This window comes from Balaenoptera physalus (assembly GCF_965194825.1).
Source record: "Balaenoptera physalus genome assembly, chromosome: 8".
Taxonomy (NCBI): domain Eukaryota; kingdom Metazoa; phylum Chordata; class Mammalia; order Artiodactyla; family Balaenopteridae; genus Balaenoptera; species Balaenoptera physalus.
In genome coordinates this window covers 104483909-104498565 of record NC_138887.1, presented here as the reverse complement: position 1 = coordinate 104498565, position 14657 = coordinate 104483909, and the positions used below count along the sequence as shown (strand labels likewise).

At 38.8% G+C, this 14657-nt stretch overlaps 1 protein-coding gene across 2 annotated transcripts in view; it reads right to left on the bottom strand.

Moving 5' to 3' along the window:
- Window positions 1-14657, bottom strand: part of EXOC4 (exocyst complex component 4) — an 808183-nt gene that overhangs the window by 709439 nt on the left and 84087 nt on the right. For both annotated transcript variants that reach the window (XM_082472899.1, XM_082472898.1), the window contains exon 6: window positions 5641-5884. In XM_082472899.1, the coding sequence (XP_082329025.1) occupies window positions 5641-5884 (244 nt within the window). The remainder of the gene's footprint in view (window positions 1-5640; window positions 5885-14657) is intronic.

Here is a 14657-nt window from a genome sequence, read left to right as displayed (position 1 = left end):
AAAGAAAACATTGATAAATACAACCTCATAAAAATAAAAACAATGTATATATGATCAGACATCATAAAGTCAAAAGAGAAAGAAGCTGGAGGGAAATTAGAATATAAATCCCAAAGAACTAATTTTCTTGATATATAAAAAGTTCCTGTAAATCAATAGAAAGACAAACATACCGGAAAAACAGGTGTTCACTATTTTTCAGTAAGGAAATAAAATATTATTTGACCACTGTACTATAGAAAATTTCAACTTTTAAACAAGTCGGCTTTTAGGATAGGATAATGAACCATCCTGTACCTATCACGCTGATTCACTAAGTATCATTTATCACTAATCTTGTTTTACCTATATCCACACTCACCCTCAACCCAGATTATTTTGAAGTAATATATCCATATATAACATAGGTATCATAACAATGAATTACTTTTTACACAAATAAGAAGTTTAATCTCACTCAAATTTTCTCTAAAAAATACAAATCAAAACCACCTTGGAAATACCATTTTTCACCGATCAGATTGACAAAGATAAAAACGTTTTGATAATATAATCTGTTTACTAGAGACTACAGGAACTCTCAAACATTATTGATGACATGAAAACTTGGTATTATCTCTAAGAAAAACACACTTGGCAATAATGATCATAATCTAATAAACCACAAAAATCTAATCAACCAGCAAAGAACTCTGAAAATGGCACATCAAGAATCGCACGCTCTCCTTCTCACATCTTATATGTCAACGTCAAGGTCACTGCACAACTAGAAGAGTAACTAGTAGGTGCTATCAAATGAATGGAGCTTGATAACCACAACTTGTATACAACAACAGTAAAAGCTGCCTTACTTTATTATGTAAAAGACACACACATACATCCCCCCAGACACAAGACACAGCCTAATGCCCACCTACCCAGACGAGATTAGGTCCCCATGGTTATATGCTCTCATGGCACATTTTGCTTTTCCTCTGCAGCACTTATCACAGTTTGTAATAATACACTTATCTAAAGGTTCTCTTATTAATGCCCTTCTTCCCCTCTAGACTTTAAACTCCATAAGGACAGGGATCATGTCGTATTTGTGTGGCATTTGAGCCCAGTTCCTGGTCCATGACAGATATTCAATATAAGTGGAATTCATTCTTTCATTCAAAATATATTTATTATGGGTCTGGTGGGCTCTGTGCCTACATTCTGGAGATACGGTGCTGAACAAGGCAAACTAGTTCTCTCTTCTCTTGAAGCTTCCATTCTAGGAGTAGTCAGAAAATAACCAAACACACACACACACACATTCACACACACATACACACCCTAAAAAGTAACTTAATGAACATGATCCAGTTGGTCTGCAAACACGTACTATGTTTTTCCACACTAATACCCCCACAATCAGCATTTCCATTTGTAATGATTTCTTTTGATTAAAATAACTTGAGTAATACTTTAATTCTTAAATAATGAATTTATTTTTCACTATAACTTAATAACAGTTGCAAAATAAAGGGGGGGGGCCTATAACCTTACTATCCAAACACAACTACTTTTAGCATTAAAGCATATTTCTCTCCCGTTTCTTCCATGAATTTTTCCTCAATATAACAGTGAGCACAGAATATGCAGTGTTCTCTGCTTTTTATATCAGACGCTTAATCTTCCCTCATTCATAACAGAGATCAAGGAACATCACAAAATGGTCTCCTTCCAAAAAGGGAAAAGGTCTCCCTGGCAGCCATTGTCCACTCATTCAATCCTTTCTGCCCTCGTCCAGACCAACAGTCTCACCAGAGTGGAGCGGGCCTCCAGCACCTCCCCAGTCTGCTTTCACTTTGAAACAGGACCATTTTCAAATAGGTCAAGGAGCTGTTACACACACGCCAATCCTTCTCTCTTCCCACATTCTTCTCTCGCCCATATTCTTGACAAGGTATCACACCTTTGAGAAGATTTTGTTCCATGTATTTTTCATGCTTTTCTTATCTGCTAAATTGTAAAGGACTTCCTCCAGCTTTTTTGAACAAAAATGAAAATGCTCATGAGCTAGATTTTGGGAAAGAACCAATAGCTAGGCAGCAGGAGTTGAAGAAACTGGTTATGAGCTGCACAGGCTGCAGACCACACAAGCCATCTGATATTGAAGACATTGCCTGCCTTTCTGAGGAAATTATGGGTAGCAGGTGGTTCTGGGAGATTTCAAAAGCCCTTGTTACCCTAATGTTTATCAACTTGGCAACAACAGTAGTTGAATATTTTCCTTCCATAGTAAACAGAGGTTTACAGACATTAGATAATGAATGAACAGGAAGACAAAATATTTCTCCTATAAATAGACAATAGTAGGTTGGGGGATCAAGAATAAAATAAAATAATAAGTGGGTGACTAAAGTGATTTTTGAAAACTGTCTGTGAAAGTATTCTGGCTCTGCAGGAAGTGAAAGCAAAACAGAGTTCACTAGTCTGGTTCCTACTACTTTTCTAGCAAAATAACACACAACATTAATTCTCTTTACATAAAGACGAATGAAAACAGGCCTGCAATGCATCACAACCAGAATATATTTAAGAAGATGATGCTGAATAATGAGACTTTTAGGGAAAGTTACAATTCTGGTACCTAGCCTCAGAGTAGCATTTATATGCTAACGATTTGGAATAGGTTATTTCAATGGGGGGGGGGGGGGTAGTGAGGGAGAGAATCATTTTGTGGAAGAAGGATTCATGGTTCTTTTTGCCTATGCTCCAACTTCCTTTAAGGAAAACAGACTCTTACACCTTTAACATAAGATTCCTTGAATGGTAAAAGATAATATTAATAATAATGTAAAGTATTATGACTTTACTTCTCTCTAAAATAATGCCACTGTAAACTTCTAAACCTCTAGAAGCAACAATGCAATCACTTTTGAATGAAGTTTCCCAGGTAATTAATTCTTGAGGAGTTTTAAAGCATTTGTTGGCACACAGCTACTATAGACTAGCTCCAAATTATCAGCCATTTGGAACACCAACCCAAGAATTTAATCTTTGATTTTCGAAAAGAGTGGTTCCAAATATTAGCTTACTCTGTACTATTTAATCTAATAATAAGGAGTTTTGGCCCAAAATTACAGATTTGTACATTTTATAAAATGGGATCATGTTATAGGCATGAAATCAAGACAAAGAGCTTGTTCACTTGCCGGTGTCCAATATATCCTACCTACAAAAGCCTTTAAAATACTGACAAAAAACGAAACTTAAAGAGGGAAAAATACCCTCCTGCTGACTCATTCTTCATAGAGAAACATTTATTATTTCCTGGGGTAGTATGCTGAATTTCCACTTCTGTTGCTGTAATTTCCACTTGTGAATTTTGAAAGGTGCCGAAGGAACGGAAGAGGAAGAGGTCAAAATCCTAGGAAAGACACACTGCTGTTAAGGGGACTGTAATGAGAACTACAGAACAGTTATTGATCCGTGCCCTTTTCGTTTTATTTCCAATATACACTATAGTCATGCTATTTCCCTATGAAAGTTCACTGTATTCATCTAGGGACTTGCAGCAACTGGGCAAACAGCAAATCAGAATTCTGGAGTGTTCATTAGTAAGGAGGCAAAAGGTCTACACAAAAATCCAGGCACCAGGCAAAGAAAGAAGAAAAGCACAGTTCAGTTTAGAACCATTCCCAGCTTCTCTGGATCATAGTGTGAGTGATCAACGGACATGGAAGTTGAGAAAGGAACCAAGAATAAATAAACTTATGTATTCACACACACACACAAATGCATGTAGTGGTACCTACTGGCACTGCTCTACCAAGCTCTAACCATATAACCTCATCTAACACGAGCCAACCCTGTAAGACAGGTATTGTTTTCCTCAGTTACAGAGCTGAAATTCAAAGTCAGGTCTGCTCAGCTCCAAAACCCATGCTCCTCAAAACATGTGCTTTGAAATACTCTGTGGCATAAGAGGGGTGGAGAACGTTTTCTTCACCAAATGTACTTCTGAATGAAGTTTACAAGGGAATTAATTTTTGAAGACTTCTAAAGTATAATTAAGATCACTATTATATAGAAAAAAAAAGAATATAGAAAATGTAAACAGTACATTAATTTCTTCAAAGTTTTAGAGTGGGGAACTCCATACTAAGCTATTATTATTTCTCCTTAATTTTGCTTATCTTCTTTAAAAAAAAAAAAAAAAATTTAAGTCCTAAGTACAAACAGCAGAATTTCCTTCACGACGTGTCAACAAGATTATGAACTCTGTCTAACACACATTATCTCACACCTCCCAGGAACACACATTATTTGAGTAACTCAGAAGAAATGCCCTACTTTGCCCTCTGTTCTCAGATAAAATTGTAGTTTCCGTTGGCCTTTTCCCTTCAAACGACAAATTCCTGCCTTGCCCATATCTGGCGTACATGGAGGTTTGGGGAAGAGAACAGAGAATGGGAAGGAGGGAACAAAGATCCATGTAGAGTGAATCTTGGATTTTCTAGGAAAGCCTCAATTTGAAATATCTTCTCCCACCATCAGATGACATTAGACTAGTGTGCCCTAAGCTCTGGTTTTGCAGACATGAGCTCCCAGTGTATCACAGTGAAGACAGAGTTAGGATCAGAGGACAATTTCAGTTTTCCCCTTATGAAACAAGAATTATGAAATCCAAACCTTATTAGTTGTTTTAAGCACATAAAGGAATTCCTGAGACTGATTTGCCTATTGGCAAATATCACTACACGTTAAAGAAGAAAGCATGGGACAGAGGAAATACCATGGACTTGCATTCAGCTCGAAGGTCAGCCACTTGTTCTGTGACCTTGAGCTAATTACTTCCACTCTGAACCCCAGTTTCCTTAACTATAAAATGTGGATACTAAGTAATCAGCTCAAAAAGTTGTAGTGAGAATTAAATAATATACATAAGTTGCCTTGAATATAGTTAAGTGCTTAAGAAATATTCGATAATTACTACATTCTTTCATTTGAGTAGGGACAACATGCTTTAAAACTTCTCAACTACCTCAAAAACCAGCTGAACTATGCCTCTTCAAGCTGTTTTCACCAATCTGAGTTTGTACGGGCCGTAGTATACAAAGTTCAAGAAACAACATCAACCTAAGATATTTACTTAGCCCACTCACCCTAGAAAAGGTACAGTAAATACAATTATCAAAAACACAAACCATGGGACTTCCCTGGTGGCACAATGGTTAAGAATCCGCCTGCCAACGCAGGGGACACAGGTTGGATCCCTGGTCCGGGAAGATCCCACAGCCGCGGAGCAACTAAGCCTGTGCACCACAACTACTGAGCCCGCACACCACAACTACTGAAGCCCACGTGCCTTAGAGCCCAGCATGTCGCAACTACTGAGCCCACACGCCACAACTACTGAGCCCACACGCCACAACTACTGAAGCCCGTGCACTCTAGGGCCCACGGGATGCAACTACTGAGCCCACGTGCCTAGACTCCACACTCCGCAACAACAGAAGCCACCGCAATGAGAAGCCCGTGCACTGCAACAAAGAGCAGCCTCTGCTCGCCTAAACTAGAGAAAGCCCGCATGCAGCAGTGAAGACCCAACGCAGCCAAAAAACAAAAAACAAAAAAAACACACACACAAACCACACCCCCACCTACCTTGGTTGGTTCTCAGCCGTGAGGTTCTCTCCCCTCTGATAACCACTGTCAGCCACCTGGGTTGTAGACCTCTTCACAATTTGCTTCAGCTCCTGCTCCAAGCGTTCTTTGATCGCCTTAACTGTCTCTGGGATCTTCTTCAGTTTGGCCAGCCCCTTGATGAGGATGCCCATAAAAAGGGTGCTGTTCTCCTCTGGATCCAACTCCAAATCCTCCTTGATGTCCTGAAGGTTTATCTCCTTCACTGTAAAAAAAAAATTAATAAATAGCCACAGATTCTATCACCAAATAGAAAAACAGAATGGGTCTAAAAAAATGCAATCATTCCCTTAAAGGAATCAGAGAGGTTTTTCAATTAAATTTGAAATTAAATTATACTTACACAGGAACTATCTAAGAATCACACACATACAAAAAAACAGTTATGTTCCTCATATTATACCTGTCAATTAATAAGAGAGAGAAGCAATTAAAAGTAAGCAAATCTCCACAGAAATTTTTCCATAGACTACCACTTCTACAATGAGTCATTTATTAACATTCACTGTTTATAAAATGCCATACTTGGTGCTGCAGGAGAATTCCAAAGAGCCAGACCATAGTCTAAAATTCCTATTTATTAGTTAAAGATAAGTAGCTTGATAAAAAGACATTATACATACATGTGGAAAAGAAAAGGTAAATAAGTTAAAATTATAACCAATAAGAGAGATGAAGAAAAAGAAAGGAAAAATAATATGTACAAGTGAGACAAGACTGAGGAAAACAGTAATGAAGAGTATTTCATAAATACCAAAGAACAACATTCTATTTTTCTTTAAAAATATGTCCACCAAAACATCACTATCTATTGAAGACAGGTCTTGCTAAACCATGGAAGTTTTCTGAGTAGTATTATATGTCAAAAGTCTCTGCAGATGTTTAGACTACAGCTTTCATCCAAACCATCTGGTTTCAGAATGAAAGAAACAGCTTCTAACGGTGGTTCATAACCCCTGCGGGAGTTGGGGAGAGGGCAGAACTGGGATCTGAGACTTCTGTCACCTACTGAAAACCATAGGCCTTTCCCTCAAGCTAACGTGGATATACACAAAACTTCTCATATGACTTCAGGGGTTTCCACAACTACCAAAAGAACTACAGGTTGAAAACCTCTGGCCCCAAAATAATTCTCTCATTTTACAAACGGCTGGATTAAGATAGACAAAAGCCAAAGTGAATACAAGCCTGAAGATGGACCCTAACGAAGTTGTCCCCAACCTCCCCTCTCCTCCACTCCTCTGAACAACTGAAAGGTTTTTAAAATGTGATATCCTGAAAGAACATATACATTCTTTAGTAGATTCAAGCTCAACTATACTACACAAACCACTCCAAGTTGTTTAACACCACTGGAGTGTTTTGAAATCTACTTATTTAAGGAAGAATGAAAATATCCCAGTATATGCAATAAGTCCTTCTAACCACTGTATAAAGTCTCTGAAACCTCTGCTTCAGATGACGTGTAGGCTATTATCAATCTCTTTTTTGCTCGCAACTCATAAAATGCACTTAAGTACGGACATTTAATGTTCATTTAATGACACCCATGATATAATTACTTACACAAATTTGTTCTTAAGTGAATAAGTCCTCTACAGATTTATGCACAATTCTGCTGCCTTACTTCAACTCACTAGACCCCTGAAACCCACAAGAGAGAAACACACAGAATGACCAAATCCATATGGTTTCCTTCACAGTGTAGAGGGCATTTGATGATACCATATTTAATATTAAATATCTTAATAGTAGCAAACTGGGCGAAGAACCAAGAAGGCTTAAAGCCTCTAAACTGACATGACAATTCTGAAGGCAAGTCGAAAAAAGTCATTGATATTTCCAGACGTGACATTCCAATAACAGACATTTTAGTTACTGGTTTTGTTTTACATATGAAGAGCTAGACACCTCAGGCCATAGAATCACTCCATGCTGCAAAACCAACCTCAACAGCAGTAAAGTACTTAGCAGCCAGGGAGCCATCTAAATTCAGCATGGCAGAGGGGGAAAATGAAACAAAACTATAAGCAGAGCTTTAGGCAGGCAAGAAAGTAATAGAAATTAAGCTGGGACAAAAATGATCTTGACAAAAGAGCACATATGAATCACAGACAGGACACATGCAAAGGGCCACCTAAACATCTCAGGCACCTGCTGCAAGAGTGCTTGGGTAATGAGGTACATGTAGTTGAAATCAATAAGCCCCCAGATTAAGTGGCGTACTGCTACTTATATGCACACTAATATGATAGCCTATTAAAAAATAACAAATAAGCAAGGTATGAAAAATAAAATATCACAGCCCCAAATGGCACATTTGTTTACAACCTTATCTTTCTGTTTGTCTCCCAAAATCTCCTAGAGCATAAACACTGAACAGAGCCAGTATTAATTAATTTATATTACCTTTTTCACTTACACCAGCTGAAAATTAAAAGGCAATTTAAAAAAATAATATAGAGCTGAGGCTCGGGCTTCGGAGTTCAGATCCCAGGGAGAAGACTGGGGTTGGCTGCGTGAACTCAGCCTGAAGGGGGCTAGTGCACCACAGCTAACCAGGAGGGAGCCCGGGAAAAAGTCTGGAAGTGCCTAGGAGTCAAGACACCATTGTTGCGGGGTGGGCGAGGAGAGGGGATTCAGAGCACCACCTAAACAAACTTCAGAGACGGGCTCAAGCCGCAGGTATCAGACTGTACACCAGAGACGGGCATGAAATGCTAAGGCTGCTGCTGCCGCCACCAAGAAGCCTGCGTGCAAGCACAGGTCACTATCCAAACCTCCCCTCCCGGGAGCCTGTGCAGCCCGCCACTGCCAGGGTCCCGTGATCCAGGGACAACTTCCCCGGGAGAACGCACGGCGCACCTCAGGCTGCTGCAACGTCACGCCAGCCTCTGCCGCCACAGACTCGCCCCGCCTCCTCTGTACCGCTCCCTCCCCCCGGCCTGAGTGAGCCAGAGCCCCCGAATCAGCCGCTCCTTTAACCCCCTCCTGTCTGGGTGAAGAACACATGCCAGAGGGCGACCTACATGTAGAGGTGGGGCCAAATCCAAAGCTGAACCCCAGGAGCTGTGTGAACAAAGAAGAGAAAGGGAAATCTCTCCCAGCAGCCTCAGGAGGAGCGGATTACATATCCATGATCAACTTGACGTACCTTGCATCTGTGGAATACCTGAATAGACAACAAATCATCCCAAAATTGAGGCAGTGGACTTCAGGAGCAATTGTAGACTTGAGGTTTGCTGTATGCGACTTACTAGTTTCCGATTTTTATATTTAACTTAGTATAGTATTTAGCACCCGTTATCATTGGTGGATTTGTTTATTAGTTTGGTTGCTCTATTTTTCATTACTTTTTTAATTTTTTTATTTTAATAATATTTTTTTATTTTTTATTTTAATAACTTAATTTATTTTATTTTTTCCTATCTTTCTTTTTTTTCTCCCTTTTCCTCTGAGCTGTGTGGTTGATAGGGTCTTCACGCTCCAGCGGGGTGTCAGGCCTGAGCCTCTGAGGTGGAAGAGCCGAGTTCAGGACACTGGCCCACCAGAGACCTCCCGGCTCCATGTAATATCAATAGGGGAGAGCTCTCCCAGAGATCTCCATCTGAATGCTAAGATCCATCTCCACTCAACGACCAGCAGGCTACAGTGCTGGACACCCTATGCCAAACAAATAGCAAGACAGGAACACAACCCCACCCATTAGCAGACAGGCTGCCTAAAATCATAATAAGTTCACAGACACCCCAAAACACAGCACCTGACACGGTCCTGCCCACCAGAAAGACAAGATCCAGCCTCATGCACCAGAACACAGGCACCAGTCCCCTCCACCAAGAAGCCTACACAACCCACTGAACCAACCTTACCCACGGGGGCAGACACCAAAAAATGGGAAGTACAAACCTGCAGCCTGCGAAAAGGAGACCCCAAACACAGTACATTAAGCAAAATGAGAAGACAGAAAAACACACAGCAGATGACGGAGCAAGGTAAAAGGCAACCAGACCAAACAAATGAAGAGGAAATAGGCAGCCTACCTGAATAAGAATTCAGAGTAATTACAGTAAAAATGATCCAAAATCTTGGAACTAGAATGGAGAAAATACAAGAACCGTTTAACAAGGACCTAGAAGAGCTAAAGAGCAAACAATGATGAACAACACAATAAATGAAACTAAAAATTCTGTAGAAGGGATCAATAGCAGAATAACTGAGGCAGAAGTACGGATAAGTGACCTGGAAGATAAAATAGTGGAAATAACTAACGCAGAGCAGAATAAAGAAAAAAGAATGAAAACAATTGAGGACAGTCTCAGAGACCTCTGGGATTTTAAACGCACCAACATTTGAATTATAGGGGTCCCAGAAGAAGAAGAGAAAAAGAAAGGGACTGAGAAAATATTTGAAGGGATTATAGTTGAAAACGTCCCTAATATGAGAAAGGAAATAGTCAATCAAGTCCAGGAAGCACAGAGTCCCATACAGGATAAATCCAAGGAGAAACACACTAATACACATATTAATCAAACTATCAAAAATTAAATACAAAGAAAAACTATTAAAAGCAGCAAGGGAAAACAACAAATAACATACAAGGGAATCCCCAGAAGGCTAACAGCTGATCTTTCAGCAGAAACTCTGCAAGCCAGAAGGGAGTGGCAGGATATATTTAAAGTGATGAAAGGGAAAAACCTACAACCAAGATTACTCTACCCAGCAAGGATCTCATTCAGATTCAATGGAGAAATTCAAACCCTTACAGACAAGCAAAAGCTAAGAGAATTCAGCACCACCAAACCAGCTTTACAACAAATGCTAAAGAAACTGTTCTAGGCAGGAAACACAAGAGAAGAAAAAGACCTACAAAAACAAACCCAAAACAATTAAGAAAATGGTAAAAGAAACATACATATCTATAATTACCTTAAGTGTAAGTGGATTAAATGCTCCAACCAAAACACACAGACTGGCTGAATGGATACAAAAACAAGACCCGTATATATGCTGTCTACAAGAGACCCACTTCAGACCTAGGGACACATACAGACTGAAAGTGAGGGGATGGAAAAAGATATTCCATGCAAATGGGAATCAAAACAAAGCTGGAGTAGCAATTCTCATATCAGACAAAATAGACTTTAAAATAAAGACTACTACAAGAGACAAAGAAGGACACTACATAATGATCAAGGGATCAATCCAACAAGAAGATAAAACAACTGCAAAATATTTATGCACCCAACATAGGAGCACCTCAATACATAAGGCAAATGCTAACAGCCATAAAAGGGGAAATCGACAGTAACACAATAATAGCAGGGGACTTTAACACCCCACTTTAACCAATGGACAGATCATCCAAAATGTAAATAAATAAGGAAACACAAGCTTTAAATGACACATTAAACAAGATGGACTTAACTGATATTTACAGGACATTCCATCCCAAAACAACAGAACACACTTCCTTCTCAAGTACTCATGGAACATTCTCCAGGACAGATCATATCTTGGGTCACAAATCAAGCCTTGGTAAATTTAAGAAAATTGAAATCATATCAACTATCTTTTCCGACCACAACGCTATGAGACTAGATATCAGTTACAGGACCACCTCACACCAGTTAGAATGGGCATCATCAGAAAATCTACAAACAACAAATGCTGGAGACCGTGTGCAGAAAAGGGAACCCTCTTGCACTGTTGGTGGAAATGTAAATTGATACAGCCACTATGAAGAACAGTATGGAGGTTCCTTAAAAAACTAAAAATAGGGCTTCCCTGGTGGCACAGTGGTTGAGAATCTGCCTGCCGATGCAGGGGACACAGGTTCGAGCCCTGGTCTGGGAAGATCCCACATGCCGCGGAGCAACTAGGCCCGTGAGTCACAACTACTGAGCCTGCACGTCTGGAGCATGTGCTCCGCAACAAAAGAGGCTGCGATAGTGAGAGGCCCGCACACTGCGATGAAGAGTGGTCCCCGCAACTAGAGAAAGCCCTCTCACAGAAACGAAGACCCAACACAGCCAAAAATAAATGAATAAATAAATAAATAATAAAAATAAAGGAATTAAAAAAATAAAATAAAATAAAAATAGAATTACCATATGATCCAGCAATCTCACTACTGGGCATATACCCAGAGAAAACTATAATTCAAAAAGACACATGCACCCCAATGTTCACTGCAGCACTATTTACAATAATCAGGTCATGGAAGCAACCTAAATGCCCATCGACAGATGAATGGATAAAGAAGTTGTGGTACATATATACAATGGAATATTACTCAGCCATAAGAAGGAACGAAATTGAGTCAATTGTTGAGACGTGGTTGGATCTAGACACTGTCATACAGAGTGAAGTAAGTCAGAAAGAGAAAAACAAATATCGTATATTAACGCATGTATGTGGAACGTAGAAAAATAGTACAGATGAACCGGTTTGCAGGGCAGAAGTTGAGACACAGATGTAGAGAACAAACGTATGGACACCAAGGGGGGAAAACTGCGGGGGGGGAGGGGGGGGTGGGGATGGTGGTGTGCTGAACTGGGTGATTGGGATTGACATGTATACACTGATGTGTATAAAACTGATGACTAATAAGAACCTGCTGTATAAAAAAAATAAATAAAATTCAACATAAAAACAAAAACGATTACTAAACTTTCTTTGGGTTATTTGTATGGAAATATGTTAATGTAAATGTTTCAGACATTACATGAAATTCCTAAAAATCTTATATGTTCTGGTATAATGTTATAAGTCATAATTCTAGTTATTACTTTAAAATGTATATCTCAGAGGGCTTCCCTGGTGGCGCAGTGGTTGAGAATCTGCCTGCCAATGCAGGGGACACGGGTTCGAGCCCTGGTCTGGGAAGATCCCACATGCCGTGGAGCGACTAGGCCCGTGAGCCACAATTGCTGAGCCTGCGCGTCTGGAGCCTGTGCTCCCCAAAAAGAGAGGCCGCGATAGTGAGAGGCCCGCGCACCGCGATGAAGAGTGGACCCCACTTGCCACAACTAGAGGAAGCCCTCGCACAGAAACGAAGACCCAACACAACCATAAATTAATTAATTAATTAAAAAAAAAAAAAAAAAGAATAAAGAGACTTTATAAAAAAAAAAAAAAAAAAAAAATGTATATCTCAGAAATAACTAAATTTCCTCATCAACCACATTATTATGAACTTTCATCAAATCTTTAACCGTGGTCATTTTTAAGTCTTTTGTCATTTACAGACAGTTCTGGGTGTACTCTGATGCTTTTGCAAAAATGTTCCTATAAAAGGATTTCATCTTCAAGGAACTCATGGAAAAGACTCTGACAAGTACAGGTTTCTGATAACTGACTATATTGCTGAACTGAATGAATAAGCATTTTCAGAACTCTAATGGAAAACTGATGAATTCATAAAGTGCTAACAAAAGCTCAAGATGAAAAAAAGATTAATTACATGGGACTGAGTGAACTGATGAGGATGATTATAATTTTTGTGCCTTTCTGTTTGAATTAAAAGAAAATGTGATAAAAAAAATGTAACTTTAAAGATCTGCATAGTATTTCATAGTATACTTAACAATTTCCTCACTGTTGAACATTTAGTTTAATATTTGTTCGAGCAAACATTACTATATACACATATTTGTCTGCATTTCTGTCTGTTTATTCCTTATGATTGATTTCTAAAACAGTGCCATTTTATTGAATTATATTTATTTCCTACTAGAACACTGTGTTTTATTTATATTTTGAAAGTCATATTTTTCTGTCTATTCAAGTATGTATAATACCTGGTTCATTGCAAAATAGACAAATTCTTTCAATTCAAAAAAAAACTGTAAAAAATACAAACACATGGAGGATAAGCAATACACTACTAAATAACCAAGAGATCACTGAAGAAATCAAAGAGGAAAACAAAAATAACTAGAAACAAATGACAATGAAAACACGACAACTCAATACCTATGGGATGCAGCAAAAGCAGTGCTAAGAGGGAATTTTACAGCAATACAGTTCTACCCCAAGAAACAAGAAACATCTCAAATAAACCACCTGACTTTACACCTAAAGCATTTAGAGAAAGAAGAACAAAAGAAACCCAAAGTTAGCAGAAGGAAAAAAAAATCATAAAGATCAGATCAGAAATAAATGAAAAAGCAAAGAAGGAAACGACAGCAAAGATCAGTAAAACTAAAATCTGGTTCTTTGAAAAGATAAACAAAATTGATAAACCATTAGCCAGACTCATCAAGAAAATAAGGGAGAAGACTCAAATCAACAGAATTAGAAATGAAAAAGGAGAAGTAACAACTGACACTGCAGAAATACAAAGGATCATGAGAGATTACTACAAGCAAATTTATGCCAATAAAATGGACAACCTGGAAGAAATGGACAAATTCTTAGAAAAGCACAACCTTCTCAGACTGAACCAGGAAGAAACAGAAAATATAAGCAGAGAAATCACAAGCACTGAAATTGAAACTGTGATTAAAAATCTCCCAACAAACAAAAGCCCAGGACCAGATGGCTTCACAGACGAATTCTATCAACCATTTAGAGAAGAGCTAACACCTATCCTTCTCAAACTGTTCCAAAATATAGCAGCAGAAGGAACACTCCCAAACTCATTCTACGAGGCCACCATCACCTTGATACCAAAACCAGACAAAGATGTCACAAAAAAAGAAAACTACAGGCCAATATCACTGATGAACATAGATGCAAAAATCCTCCAGAAAACACTAGCAAACAGAATCCAAGAGCAGATTAAAAGGATCATACACCATAATCAAGTGAGGTTTATCCCAGGAATGCAAGGATTCTTCAATATACGCAAATCAATTAATGTGATACAAAATATTAACAAACTGAAGGATAAAAACCATATGATAATCTCAATAGATGCAGAAAAAGCTTTCGACAAAATTCAACACCCATTTATGATAAAAACCTTCCAGAAG